The sequence below is a fragment of the Brassica napus genome, chromosome C7 (genome assembly GCF_020379485.1).
Source record: "Brassica napus cultivar Da-Ae chromosome C7, Da-Ae, whole genome shotgun sequence".
Taxonomy (NCBI): domain Eukaryota; kingdom Viridiplantae; phylum Streptophyta; class Magnoliopsida; order Brassicales; family Brassicaceae; genus Brassica; species Brassica napus.
The window spans coordinates 28,633,411-28,647,305 of NC_063450.1; the positions used below are offsets into that span (position 1 = coordinate 28,633,411).

At 33.8% G+C, this 13,895-nt stretch overlaps 3 protein-coding genes across 4 annotated transcripts; 2 read left to right on the forward strand and 1 right to left on the reverse strand.

Annotated features, from left to right (window-relative positions):
- Nucleotides 1-1,428: 1,428 nt before the first annotated feature.
- Nucleotides 1,429-2,258, reverse strand: LOC125589868 (prolyl 4-hydroxylase 5-like). Of its 2 annotated transcripts, none has more exons than XM_048762482.1 (2): nt 1,811-2,258; nt 1,429-1,729 (listed from the first exon to the last, which is right to left on the reverse strand). In XM_048762482.1, the coding sequence occupies exons 1-2, from the start codon at nt 2,002-2,004 to the stop codon at nt 1,618-1,620; spliced, it is 306 nt and encodes a 101-aa protein (XP_048618439.1). In that variant the 5' UTR covers nt 2,005-2,258; the 3' UTR covers nt 1,429-1,617. The 2 variants fall into 2 exon arrangements, with proteins under 2 accessions (XP_048618439.1, XP_048618438.1); XM_048762481.1 differs by having other exon boundaries at nt 1,429-1,732; nt 1,811-2,245.
- A 4,358-nt stretch (nt 2,259-6,616) lies between these two features.
- LOC125590533 (glutathione S-transferase T3-like) lies at nt 6,617-7,009 on the forward strand. The gene has a single exon (XM_048764132.1). The coding sequence runs from the start codon at nt 6,617-6,619 to the stop codon at nt 7,007-7,009; it is 393 nt and encodes a 130-aa protein (XP_048620089.1).
- A 1,479-nt stretch (nt 7,010-8,488) lies between these two features.
- Nucleotides 8,489-9,484, forward strand: LOC125590534. The gene has a single exon (XM_048764133.1). The coding sequence runs from the start codon at nt 8,489-8,491 to the stop codon at nt 9,482-9,484; it is 996 nt and encodes a 331-aa protein (XP_048620090.1).
- Nucleotides 9,485-13,895: the final 4,411 nt, after the last annotated feature.

Here is a 13,895-nt window from a genome sequence, read left to right on the forward strand (position 1 = left end):
CACCAAAATCTCGTAAGCACATTTTGTATCTGTTTACACAACGATAAGGGAAGTTTGAAACAGGACATGGAGTAAGTAGGCATGGCTGCCAGCACAGATTTCAACAGAATCAGTTTCGCAGCACCGGACAAGAATCTGGAGGTCCAGCTATGCGATCGACCAGTGACGCAAAGATATCTCGCTTCTTTCTACTAAAGTGCTCCGGGAGACCTAGATACTTTCCAATGCCACCGTCATTCAGAGAAAGGAAAGCAAACGAATCGAGAGACACTTCATATAAAAAAACCTTCACCGTCTTTCGGAGGTTCCAGAGTGAGATGGAGCAGGAAAGATTCAAAGTGTTGAGAGTTAACGAACAACTGCCAAGGAGCCACCACCTCTCAAGTTGCTCGCTTTACCTCACGTCGTAGCTAAATTGAGGCAACATCAGCAGCTACATATCTCGACCCAAGACACGCCTCCAAGACAGAGAAGACCTCTAGAGCTCACTAAACACTGAGAGTAGTAACCGGAAACTCCGCGGAGGGACACAATAACCACCTCTGTAGCCGGACGACACCACCATTTGGAAGCATAGAATCTTAACTTCACCGCAACGGACAACGAACCTGAAGCGAGATCTGAGGATTTGAAAACCAGATCTAAGACTTGAAGCGCCTAAAAGCCAACTGCAATCTCCATAAGCCTCAACTGCGGCCTCGCTGTGGGATCAAAGGAAGCAAACGTCGCTGGTTTAAACTCCTCTCGAGCAGAGATCTGGCCGGAAACCGAAACCTTAACTCAGAACCAAAAATATATCGACCAGGAGAAAAAAATATGGAGGAAGAGCAAAAGGAAAATGAGGAAGAGAGAGAACAAGAGAGACTCCAGCACCGGCGGTGACGCTCACGCGCTAGCCGGATGTTGGAGCTCTGATGATGCACGCACGAAGGTGGAGAGATTAGAGAGAGAAAGATTTTTTGAGCCAATCCATGGAAGCTTTATACGACATTCACCTTTCTAAGAGCATCTCCAATGGTGTTACCACCGTTGGAGTCCTTATGATTATTAAACAAATTATTTTTTTTTTAGAATAGTTAAGGATTCTAATCAAAATAATATGTCCAATGGTGTTTCCAAATTTGGGGTCGTTAGCAATAATTCAAAATCAATTGCACTTCTCAACACTACATAGAAGACACATACACACACAAACTCTTTGTTTCCTCTCCTCTGATCAGTGTGATCACCACGGTACATTCAAGAAGGGACCGTATACACAAATTAAGAAACAACAAACCTTTCCCAAGTTTGAACGATAAGAGTGGGATGCAAACCTGCTGTCTTTGCTACCACCGGTTTTTTCATCAACCACTTAACCATGTTTGGTTTAGCAAGGTTGATCAGGTGCTCACATTCTTCATTGGTCTAAAAAAACAGAAATGAAAGAAACACAAGATCACATCTCGGACATTCCAATTTAGTAACTCATTTCAGACACAAGCCACATGTGTGTTCCCTCCCTCTCTCCGAGTCATTTTCATTGAAAATGAAAAAACTCCAATTTCTAACTGACAAAAATGTGTTTCCTCCATTTTCAACACATTTCAAAAAAAAAGATTCAAGTAGATCTAAACTCTATGGAATCACAAAGTCAAAAAGATTCAAGAAGTTGTGGTAAACAACAGCTCTAGGCTCCCACGAAATCACTTCAACCCAACGCTCCCCGTTCCCTTCCTCATCTCCACCACTCCTAATATCAAAATTCACAACAAAAAAAACATTCATGAATCGATTTCAGAAAATTCAATTTAAATAGTTTATCACTAACCTCTGCTCCTGGCTCTTGCGTACAATGTTGGTCAAGTCGTTGGGCTTGGAAGAGTTTATGTTTGCATTGGGAAGTGACAAGATCCCGAGACCGAGAAGAATCATAATCACCACGAGCAGAAGGATAATCACTGTGAACGCTTGAGTCGATCTCGATGATGATTTCCATGATTCGTCTTCTTCATTGTCTTCCATGTCGTCTAGATCGTCGCTGATCTCGATCCGTTGTTTCCCTGCTTTGACAGATCCGCACGAGATCAGAAGAAACACGAGGCAAAAGAGAAATCAACAAGAGGACAATGGCCACCCAATGCCGCCACGTCTATAAGGATTTGGTCCTTAAAATCCTTATTTAGGGATCAATTCTTACTTAACTAAGTGTTTATATTATTATTATATTGCTAATAACTTAGGATTAAGAGCTAAGGATTCTTCTTCATCCCCCATTGTGGGTGCTCTAAGTATATACTAAATTTAAAGTCTGAAACTCTTAATTTTATTTTTAAGTACTAGAAAATCAATGCAGCTGACACAAAAATATTATTTATTTTTCGAAGGAATGTGTTAGATTTTTCGAAGGAATGTGTTAGATTGCTTATAGCTTATTGATGAAAATAAAATATCCGGACATTTAACTATAAATATATATATATGTACCAGTGCCAAAAAAAAAATTTTGGAATCATGTAGTTATAGATAATGGGGTAGAATATATTGTGTGAATATTAAGATAATAAATAGCTAATAATCAAAAATAGTTTTTTAATAAATATTTTAAAAACAATTGTTATAAGAAATTTAAAAAAGACTGGTTTTAATTAGTAATGTCTTAAGCTACTTATTTGACATGTCTGCAATATATAGTAAAATCACTTAAAATATATAAATATTGATAAGTTGTAAAATATGAAAATAACATAAATAAACATTATAATTGAATATACCAAAATAACCATTGCATAAACATAAATTTCAACTTATATTAATTAAAAATACATAATTTTATATGTGCACGATTTTCAGAGTTCATTTAGGTTTTTAATTTTTTTTTAATTATTCAGAATTTATCCAAAATGACGTCGTTTTGATGAATTAACGGATGACTAGCACGTTTGACAGCCAATATCTATATATATAAACACGATTTTGAGAGTTCGTGTAGTATTTTAAAATTTATAATTTTGTAAAATTTATCCAAAATGACGTTGTATTAATAAATTAACGGATGAGTAGCACATTTGACAGTCAATATATATATATATATATATATATATATATATATATATATATATATATATATTGCACGATTTTGAGAGTTTATGTATTATTTTATGATTGGTAATTATACAAGGGAGACTGTAAGTGATTAAAATGTTACAGATTCAGAACGTGAGTAGGCAAATGCCAATGCAGATTCCACGTACTCGAGTTGGAAAGATTTCTGAGTAGAGTATGTTTGGAGTAGGACCGAAACCCATCACGAAGAAACATAAGTAGAGAACAACGCTTATTGTTGATAATACAGCATGTACAATGCCGTTCATGTGAACTAGATTCGAGATTACTAAGACTATTAGAGATGCTATCAAGATTGGAATCGTAGTAGCAACGTCCTGAATAAGGCAATATTGTTTCATTAGCTTATTTTGTTTTGTGTGTTGTAAATTATGAACCCAGTCTTGGACATGTTTTATTGTCAGTATATATATATATATATATTATAGTATCTTGAAACTTGAAAGGAAGAAATATAGCACAACCAACTTCAAATTAATAAGAGCCGCATTAACGCAAGGGGGAGCGTGGGTTCTAATTTTTTTTTTTTTTTTTTGTTTTGTCTGATTTAAAAAAAAAAATTAAAAATGGATCAATCGCGAACCGCCACGTGTCAGTGGAACCCCCAAACAGTACAAAAACTCTACCGGACTCGCCCCTTTAGAGGAAGAAGAAGGGGTAGGTTTTATGATTTTTGTGGATCCTACACCTCTTAAAACTCCTTAAGAATCAGTGATAATGTTGCTCTAAGTGCCCAAATCATAACCAGGAAGTGTCCTTCACAAAATAAGCCATTTTATTTTATTTTATTTTTTAACGTCAACATGATATATTATTAAACTGGTGAAATTACATAGTCTGATAGTCATGATGTATCATTTTTTTGGCGACAGTCATGATGTATCATAGTAGTAAGAAATCGAGGAACATAATGATAACAATAAAATAGATTTACATTTGGAATCTGTTCTTTTGATAGTTTATCAGCCACCATGTTTCCTTTCCTTCCTATCCAAACGATGTCAATGTCTTCAAACTTATTTAACCACCATTGAATATATCTTTTCCAGTTAAAGAGACCAAATTGGAGCACTCTCGACTTCACAATATCAACCACTAAGCCATTTACTTTATTAGTTGTCTTTTTGCCCAAAAAAAATTTATTAGATGTTTCTATATCCCCCCTTAGGTCTCAACAGTTTATTGACTTCTTCTCATCGGAGTGTCATCGATTTAATTTTTGGATATTACTAAACCCCCATATGATCCGCTCTCACCATCTTGCTTTTGCTTCTGCCAATTTATTCAGTAGGAAAAAATATAGATGCATATGAACACGACTAAAAACACGCGTCATTCTTATTTATTAAAAAATGAAATATGACAAATTATTATGTAGTAATACAGTAGACACAAGAAATGCTTCAATACAAGAGCAATCAACTACGTACCTGACATACATTGAAAGATAACACTCAAACTGAAAATAATCCTCACGGCTTATGCGTTTGTTTGGACTTTGGACCACTTATCTTGATGAGCAACTCCGGTTTGTAAGAAGTAATGACATGTGTTATTGATCCAAGCAATATTCCAGGTCCATACCTTTCTTACACATTACACCAAAATTATTTTTAAAGATTTGCAAAATGTTATAAGAATTTGACTCATGCGCATATAAACAACAACGTTATAGAAAGATACAACTAATTCTTTTTACGATAAACTAAGTATGAACATTATTATCATACATTCGAGATATGACGTTGAAAAATCTACATACCATATACAAAGCAGATATGATATGTACTACTGTTCAGTCTTTAAAAGTCCATTGACCAAAACCATTGGAAGTAATCATCAGCGTTCCCCTAACCGACCAAACTCTTAAGAGCTTCCGCATCGACGGTTTATAACCGGATCACGGGCTCGGGATCCTAGGCCCATTCGATTAAAAGAAAATGTTTATTGGGTTTAATATCGTGATCCGTCTCTTGCGGGTGAACCCGTATGATACGGGGTCAAGCCACACGTCGATAGCAGAGTGGACACGCGAGTCCGCGTGTAGACGGAGAAAAAAGGGATTCGCGATAGATCATTCATTTTCACTTCTCTCTTCCAAAGCTAGGGTTTCGTTCTCTCCCTGGCGATTTTTCGTGCGACGCGATAGCCGGATCATTTTCTCTTTCTTTCTTCGATCTAATCGACGTCGTACTCTCTCGTAGACGATATGAGGTGAGTATCCACTAGTTTCACCGATTGATTCAATCATTTGGGGTCGAAAGCGTTTTAGGTTAAAAATCGATTTGGGGGTTTTGATTTATGGTTTTGGGGGTTTTGTCGTAGGGTTCGAAATCGAAAAGGGGGTATAGATTTCTGGTTTAAAATCGTCATGCGGGTACGTTTATTTGGGATTTGTAATCGATTTAGTTTATAGTTAGGGTTCTAAAAGGAATCGTTTTTTCTGATGCAGATGGATTCCGCAGCAGAGATAAGAGATTCAAAGAGGACAAAGGAGTACATCAACATGCTCTCTTCTGTGGCTGATTCAGAGTACAGGATTCCGACGAGGTGTCCCTGTGGTGGCAGTATCATTCACGAGGTTCGTGGGAAGGACGACTACGACACTCTTCCTGGGAAGCGGTTCTTCACCTGCAAAAACTACGAGGTACGGTTGTTCTTAATTGTATTTTGAATTTTTTATTTTTTAAACGAGATTGATTATTGATTCAAATTTTTTTTTCTTCTTACCAAGGCTGATGGGTTTCATTATCGTCAGCCTTGGGTCATTGGTGTCGAGGAGCAGATCGAACGCCTCACTAAGCGTCTGGAGGAGGTGGAGGTGGTGATAAATTGGGTGCCGGAGGTCAATAACCACATTCAGAGACTGGAGGTAACTAGATTCTAATTTGATTTCAATTTTGTAAAATATTTCTTAATTTTTTATGCATTGACTAACACTGTATGATTGTTCTTTCATGTACAGGCAGAGGTTGATAACCTCACTGGGCAGGTTTATAACCTCTCTATGCAGGTTGAGGTCTTGGAGAAGCTCTGCTTCGACTGAAAACAAAAGGTAACCCTTACTCTACACTGGTTAACTACAGTGGTAGCTAGCTAGAGTTTAACCACACTTAGTTGAGTTTTAAAAATTATAGGTAGTTGCGTATTCAATGGTAGTGAATGGTTGTGTATCAAATCGGTGTAGTTGAGTTTTTAAAATTTATTTGATGTTCATTCAATGATATCTGTGTAGTTATACCTATGTTGTACTTGTTATAGAGTCATTAAAACACACACACCAAACACTAAAACAAGTATAGAGTAATTAAAACACACACAACAAACAGACACACGAAAAACCAAACACACACACCATACTTAAACTAGTTTAATCAATGCTTGGTAGTTAGACAAACACACACACGTAATCAATTTGTTTTACTTTCTAACACTAAAACTAGTATTAAAACATAGGCATGATCCACATCTCAAAACACACCAAACTTTTAAAACTTCTATCTAAAACTAAATGGAACCAATTTCCCTTAACTCTCACGGGTTCGTTAACCTCCTTGCCTCCCAGAGCAGTCAACCAATAGATATTGGTTGTTCTGAGGTTCCAAAACCTGCGAAAAGGCGGAAGTGGACAACCAAAGAAGATGTGGTGCTGATCAGTGCTTGGTTGAACACCAGCAAGGATCCAATCGTGAGTAATGAGCAGAAGGCTGGCTCATTTTGGAAGCGCATAGAGGAGTGTGTGAATGCAAGCCCTCTGCTCGTTGGCTCTGTTCCTAGGGAGTGGAGTCAATGTAAGCAGAGGTGGGGTAGGGTTAATGAACAGGTTTGCAAGTTCGTGGGATGTCACGAAGCTGCTTTGAAGAAGCAAGCCATTGGACAAACTGAGAATGAAGGCGGCTCATAACATCTTCTTTAATGACTACAATGCCAAGTTCACTCTTGAACATTGTTGGAGGGAGCTTCGGTTTGATCAAAAATGGAGATCCTATACTTCGACACGAGATGGTGCAAAGGAGAAGAGGAAGGAACCTGCGGAGGAGGTGGGTGGCGAGGAAGATGTTAGGCCTCCCGGTGTGAAGGCTTCCAAAGCAGCAAAACGCAAGAAACACTTCAATGAACCAGCGTTTGATCAGATAGAGAGCATTTTAGAGGCAAAGAATAACTTATCCAAACACAAACTCCTAAATAGGTTGCTAGGAAAAAATGCAGAAACTCTTTCTGATCAAGAAAGAGCTCTAAAAAACAAACTCATTTCAGAAATGCTTTAACGTGGTGAGTGGAAGCTTTTTTGTGCATTTATCAGTTGGTTAATCGTTTGATTTCTCTTGTTTCACTCTCTTGTGCTTTATGTTTTAGCTGTTGTATTTTCACATTGTTTGAATATGTTTTGGTTTATGTATATTGATAATGTTTGTATATGTTTTGGTATCTAGATTATTGATATGTATCCATTTTTCTTTGTAGGTCACGGGTTCAAGGAGGAGGATGCATGTGGACGTGGTTGTAGGTCTCGGTTTCTTTATGTATCATATCAAGTCACGGGTAAGGTTGATGGTTGTAGTAGTATTATGTCAGATTGAATCACGGGAGAGTGTAGTATTTTGTATGTTTCTACACTCGTTTTAGGACCTTCGGTTAATATGGGTGTATGTACCCACAGGATGTGTTTTCAAGTCACGGGTGTATGTCCCCACAACTTGCCTTTTCAACTCACGGGTGTATGTACCCGAGCAACTTGACTCATGTATCTCTATATATATAAACTATGTCTTTCTATTATTTTTGTGCATCAAAGTGTTTCACAATAGTTGTAAACTTGAAAACCAAAACTTCTAAACTTGTAAACTTCGTTGATACACTTGCTTTGATACACTCATCACTTGCTTTGATACACTCATCAACCATCACCATTTGCTCTGATACACTTCTCATCCATCACCACGGGGGTTCACCACGATTGCATAGACATCACCACCTCTACTTGTCAAAAACCAATCCATAGAGGTAAAATACGAACTTTTCAAAAAAAAAATTCTAAAAAAGATAAACATACCATATAGAAAAGAAAAAAATTGAATTATATGAAAAAAATATTATACTCCCTTTTGTTTATGAAAAAAAAAAATGAACTATAACTTTAAAATCCAAAAAACATTTCTAAGAAAGATAAACATACCATATAGAAAAGAAAAAAAATGAATTATATGAAAAAAATATTATACTCCCTTTTGTTTATGAAAAAAAAATGAACTGTAACTTTAAAATCCAAAAAACAATTCTAAAAAAGATAAACATACCATATAGAAAAGAAAAAAAATGAATTCTATGAAAAAAAAATTAACTATAAGTTCTTCTTTCGTAGCAAGAAAAAGATCAATCAACAATGTCTTCCTCATCAAGCGATGAAGCAGATAAAGCTTTTGATGAAATGATCGACAAAGTTGTTGATAATTTCATAGACACAGTAGTTGATGGTCAAACCAACTACCGGAAGAAACGAGCTTATATCGAAAGAGATCGAGAGCGAGGACACAATCAACTATGGAAAGACTATTTCATGGAAAATCCTACATACCCACCTGAAATGTTTAGGAGGCGTTTTCGAATGAACAAACCACTGTTCCTTCACATTTTCGAGCGTCTAAGTAGTGAAGTTTCATACTTTCAGCAAACAAGAGATGCTGCGGGAAGGTACGGGCTTTCTCCCCTTCAAAAGTGTACGGCAGCTATACGTATGCTCGCATATGGTCAGTCGGGAGATACATATGAAGAATATCTCCGACTTGGTGACAGTACATCACGTTTATGTTTGGCAAATTTCACTGATGCAATAATACAGTTGTTTGGAGATGAGTTTCTACGAAGACCTACACCCGAGGATCTTCAACGATTACTCGATGTTGGAGAGGTACGGGGGTTTCCGGGGATGATAGGCAGCATCGATTGTATGCACTGGGAGTGGAAAAACTGCCCAACGGCTTGGAAAGGTCAGTTCACACGTGGTTCAGGAAAGCCGACAATTGTCTTAGAAGTTGTTGCATCACAAGATCTTTGGATATGGCATGCATTTTTCGGCTTACCAGGTACCCTCAACGATATCAATGTTCTAGATCGGTCACATGTTTTTGATGACATCTTACATGGTCGAGCACCTAAAGTTAAGTTCAAGGTCAACAACCACACTTATCGTATGGCCTACTATCTTACTGACGGAATTTATCCAAATTGGGCAACATTTATCCAATCCATCCCACTTCCTCAAGGTCGTAAAGCCGATAAATTTGCTGAAAAGCAAGAATCCGCCAGAAAAGATGTCGAACGGGCTTTTGGAGTATTGCAATCGAGGTTTGCAATTGTTAAAAACCCAGCTCTACAATAGGACAAGGCAAAGATAGGAAAGGTAATGAAAACTTGTGTCATATTGCACAATATGATAGTAGAGAACGAACGGCACGGATACGCTCAAATTAATACATCTGAGTTTGAGTCAGGAGAGTCCAGCAGAAGTTCAAGGGTGAGAAGCAGAGATAGTATTCATGTCGGTGATATGTTAGGCATCCGCAGAGAAGTTCGAGATTTAGAGAAGCATGCTCGATTGAAAGCTGATTTAGTGGAAAATATTTGGCAAAAGTTTGGTGATGAAGATGAATAAGCTTTGTATGTTTTTGAATTTCTCTATTTATGTAATCTACTCTTATTGTATTGAATAAAAAATTTTCAAAATTTTATAATATATTTTAATATTTTATTCATGTATTCTGAATTATTTCTAATTTTTTTTAATTTATATTATTATTTTATTCCTATGAATTTCTTCTTCGGGTTCACTAATGCAGAAAACAACAAATACAGGTTCATAACTATTTATGGTCTCACCAAAAAATATTAAAAAATTTGGGTGAACCCCAATGGGGGGGTTCACCAATGCTCTTGCTCTAACGATGCCTTATCATGTGACCCTCATTTTCATGTGCTCTCTTTTAATTTTGGTAAATAATGTACCCTCCTTTTTTGGGTAAAATGTACCCTCCTTTTATTTGTGTGTAATACTATGCTTTTCTATAAAAAAAAAACTAAGTTCTACGTTTTTACATCCAAACACATCTATAAGAGCTAGCCGATAATTTAAAAAAATGATGCATAATGACTTGACACCACAAATCATAAGCAAACAAGTATACTTCTCCTTACAAAAGGTATACTTCTTATTTTTCTTTAATCACATTATAAACGCCTCCAATAGTTGTTTTTACCATGAATTACAAATTAGTGTATATATATAGTAATTATTATTTAATTAAGAGTATACTAAATTTATTGTAAATGCAACCAATCCCTTTTATATTATTTGAGGAGCATTATAGAGAACTAACCTTCAGTTCATGTGTTATTTTCAATATTGACATTTCCTACGTGGCAGCACCACAAGCTCTCCTACGTCCTATTTTTAAAAACTCTTTGTTAACTAGACTAATTACAAAAATTGACATTGATCATTAAATTATAACTTGACTAATATAATATAAGCTTCTTCATTATTGACTAACAAAATAAATAACACGTCTACGTTTTAATGATGTCATTATTGTTTTCCTATATTTACAAAGGCAATTATATATGAGATTACGATTTTGTGAGTGTCCATACACATGAAGAGGACTGTAACGATTTATACACTAAACCCTAGATCGAAAATATTTGTTCTAGACAGGCCCGGTCCTATGTAGTATCTTCACAAAAATATTGTTTTGGTTTTTACAAGTATTATTTATCATACATCATTTTATATATAGTTAGACATTATATATATAAACGCAATCTAAGTATAATGTATAACTATAGTGTATACAAATTAAATGTCTAAATATAATGTCATCACAATAGAAACCCATATAAATCCGTTAAAGGACATATATAGAAATTCTGGTGCCTATAAAATTTAAGGTTATTGTAATCAATATTAAAATACAAATTCAAATCTTGGTGATATTAAAAAAACGTGATTTGCAAAGAAAACCGGTCACATGATTGTTAAAAGGAAACTTCTAATAACTTTGATATATTTTTAATTTAAGATTTTTTTAACATTTGATTATTTTGGTAACATTAATAGTCAATAATTTGCTACGCCTTTAATTTGAGAATTTTTTTAATATAATAAGGAGTCAATTATGGTTACAATGTTTTTCAAATAATTGCCTGTTGTATATAAGGAAGTTAGATTATGGATTCAAATTATTTGAATTAATTAATAGTTGTGCGCCTTGCAAAATCTTTCTCAATTTTGTCATATATATGGAAGTTTGATTATAGCGTCTACAAAATTAAGGTAAGTTTAGTAGTATATAATTGGAGCGCAAGTTAAGCAAAATTAAATAGGTAATATCAGAACTAATTTTGTTTCATTAACCCTACACGAGTTTGACTTCTTAATATAAACTAGACCCTGATCCGCGCGCCAGCGCGGGTATGAATTTTCAGTTTTTGGTTATTTATTTAACTAAATAATGTATTTGTAATATTTGATGTATTATATTCACCAAGTAAATAATTGTTTGGCATCTTAAACCATCTATTTATGACGAATATTCGATATCATATAAAAAATAGAACAAACAGACGTAATTAGAGAATTGTAGACGATATATAAAAACAATGATTATTAATGTAAAATATGAAGATATATTATATTATGACTTAGTATGGCATAAAAGATTATAAATTAGTTATACATGTTTAAAGAAAATACAATGATTTTTAAACTTCTTTGAAAAATTTAACATATAAAAAAGGGCGATGAATTAGTCATCAAATTGTAAATAATTTCATAATTTTATTAATAATAAATTATTTACAGTCTCTGCTTTTCGTCAAGATAATTATTAAATATCCATAACATTAATATGTTAAAAGGTCATATTATGAAAGCCTATGTTAAAACCGTTTTTTTTGGGAAGTGTAACAAAAAAATTACATTTAACTCTTCATTTTGCTTAAGTTTTGTGTCGGTAAGAGATTAAAAAAATCTCTCTATCTTTTTCAATGTTCAATTTGAAGCTTATTATGCGAAAATCATATGCAAATATAGGCAATTGGTTGAAATCTCTATATCTTTATATTCTTACAAATTTTAAATTTATTGTTTCCTCTTCTGCAAGCAAATCAATTACCGAAGTAATATATCAATTGGTTGTAATCAAATCTATTCTTATAATTAGTGTAATTATGGTTACAGTTTATATCTTTAATATGTACATTAAAGATATGACATTGAAGATATTCTGTTTTGATTAATAGAAGATATTGGATTTTGAGTTTGTATTTATTGATTTGTTTTTTATAAAGCTTAGAAAATCAATAGGATGATTGGTTGGTTGATACATCCTATAAGGAAAACAAAAACTATAGGTGGTTTCAATATTGTACATCGATCGATGCATGATGTAAGTTGACTATATAAAACTTGAGCATGATCATTTCAAACTAAAGTATAAGAAGGTTATATGCATTTGTTATATTGTAGTTAATATATTTTAAATATTACATACATCAAGTGATTTACGTTTTCGTAAAAATAAAATTTAAGTTCATTATTGGGTTGTACTCGTCTGTAATAAGCTACGTTAAATATGATTTATTTTTAGGTTCGTTTAATGACATTAAGTTTAAATTTGATTAAGGAAAACTCATTCATTTACCTGAAAAAGACAAACATAAAAATATGTTGGTTCATTTAATGACATTAAGTTTAAATTTGATTAAGGAAAACTCATTAATTTAACTGGAAAAGACAAGCATTAAAATAAGTAGTTTAATTTAATTCTCAGTGGCATGGAAGTGTAAATAAGTTAAAAAAACTTAGGGATACTTTTTAATGGGTACTTCTCTTTTAATAATATAGATATATGATGTCTACAATTCATCGACTCACCACATCCTTCTTTTCTACTCCCTATTTATCTAAACATTCTCTCAAGCAAACATCAACATGATTAACATTGATGGGTTTTCCAAAATTATTTTTGAACTCAATGATGTTCCAGAAATCGATGCATTCAGAAAGAGGTATATCAATTCGTTTAGTGAATTTGGTAAGTAGGTATGTTTAGTTTGGTAAATTAATTCTTAGTTATTTCTCTCTATAGGATTGCAAACCACGAGTTTTAAAGGCCTTTTTCACGGCATTTTGGTTTTATCAGTTTTTTATTTGTTTCCTTATAATTTTTTTCTTCGTATTTTATTTTTCTATTACCTATGTTTCTTTTAAATTATAATTATAATTTTATTATGAAAGCAGTAATTCTATTTTCTATGTTTTGTGTTGTCTTAAATTCATAATAAATTAATATAAGTTATTGCATACTATTATACATTTTTTCCATACAATATATTTAATTTACACATAACCAATTACACAAACTTTTTCAAGAAAAACAATTAACCTTACATTATATATACATGCCTAATTTCGTTTGATATATATCATTAAATCTAATATTTGTACCTATAACTTTAAAAATTTTAAAATCGATAAATTAAAAAATAAAAATCGTTTTTGTTCACTCGCTCCGTTGAGGGAGCGGGTTATCACCTAGTAATATATTAAATGAGATATTATTGGTTAGGTTTCCAAAAATTTTAGTATAGTCTTATATATACACATCAATATATAAATTTAGAACTCCATCGTAAAAAGCTAGCATTGGGTTGTTCTAAGAGCATGATTAACGGTAAACCCATTTATGCGGTCCTTAAAAAAAAATTGAATTTTTTTTGGTCCTAAAAAAAAA

Bases quoted from the DNA above. Each gene is read 5' to 3' on its own strand.
- LOC125589868 (XM_048762481.1), bottom strand. From the start codon at position 2,004: ATGGAAGACAATGAAGAAGACGAATCATGGAAATCATCATCGAGATCG. The intron at 1,733-1,810 runs GTTAGTGATAAA...TTTTGATATTAG, and splicing joins CGCAAGAGCCAGGAGCAGAG to GAGTGGTGGAGATGAGGAAG.
- LOC125590533 (XM_048764132.1), top strand. From the start codon at position 6,617: ATGGAACCAATTTCCCTTAACTCTCACGGGTTCGTTAACCTCCTTGCC.
- LOC125590534 (XM_048764133.1), top strand. From the start codon at position 8,489: ATGTCTTCCTCATCAAGCGATGAAGCAGATAAAGCTTTTGATGAAATG.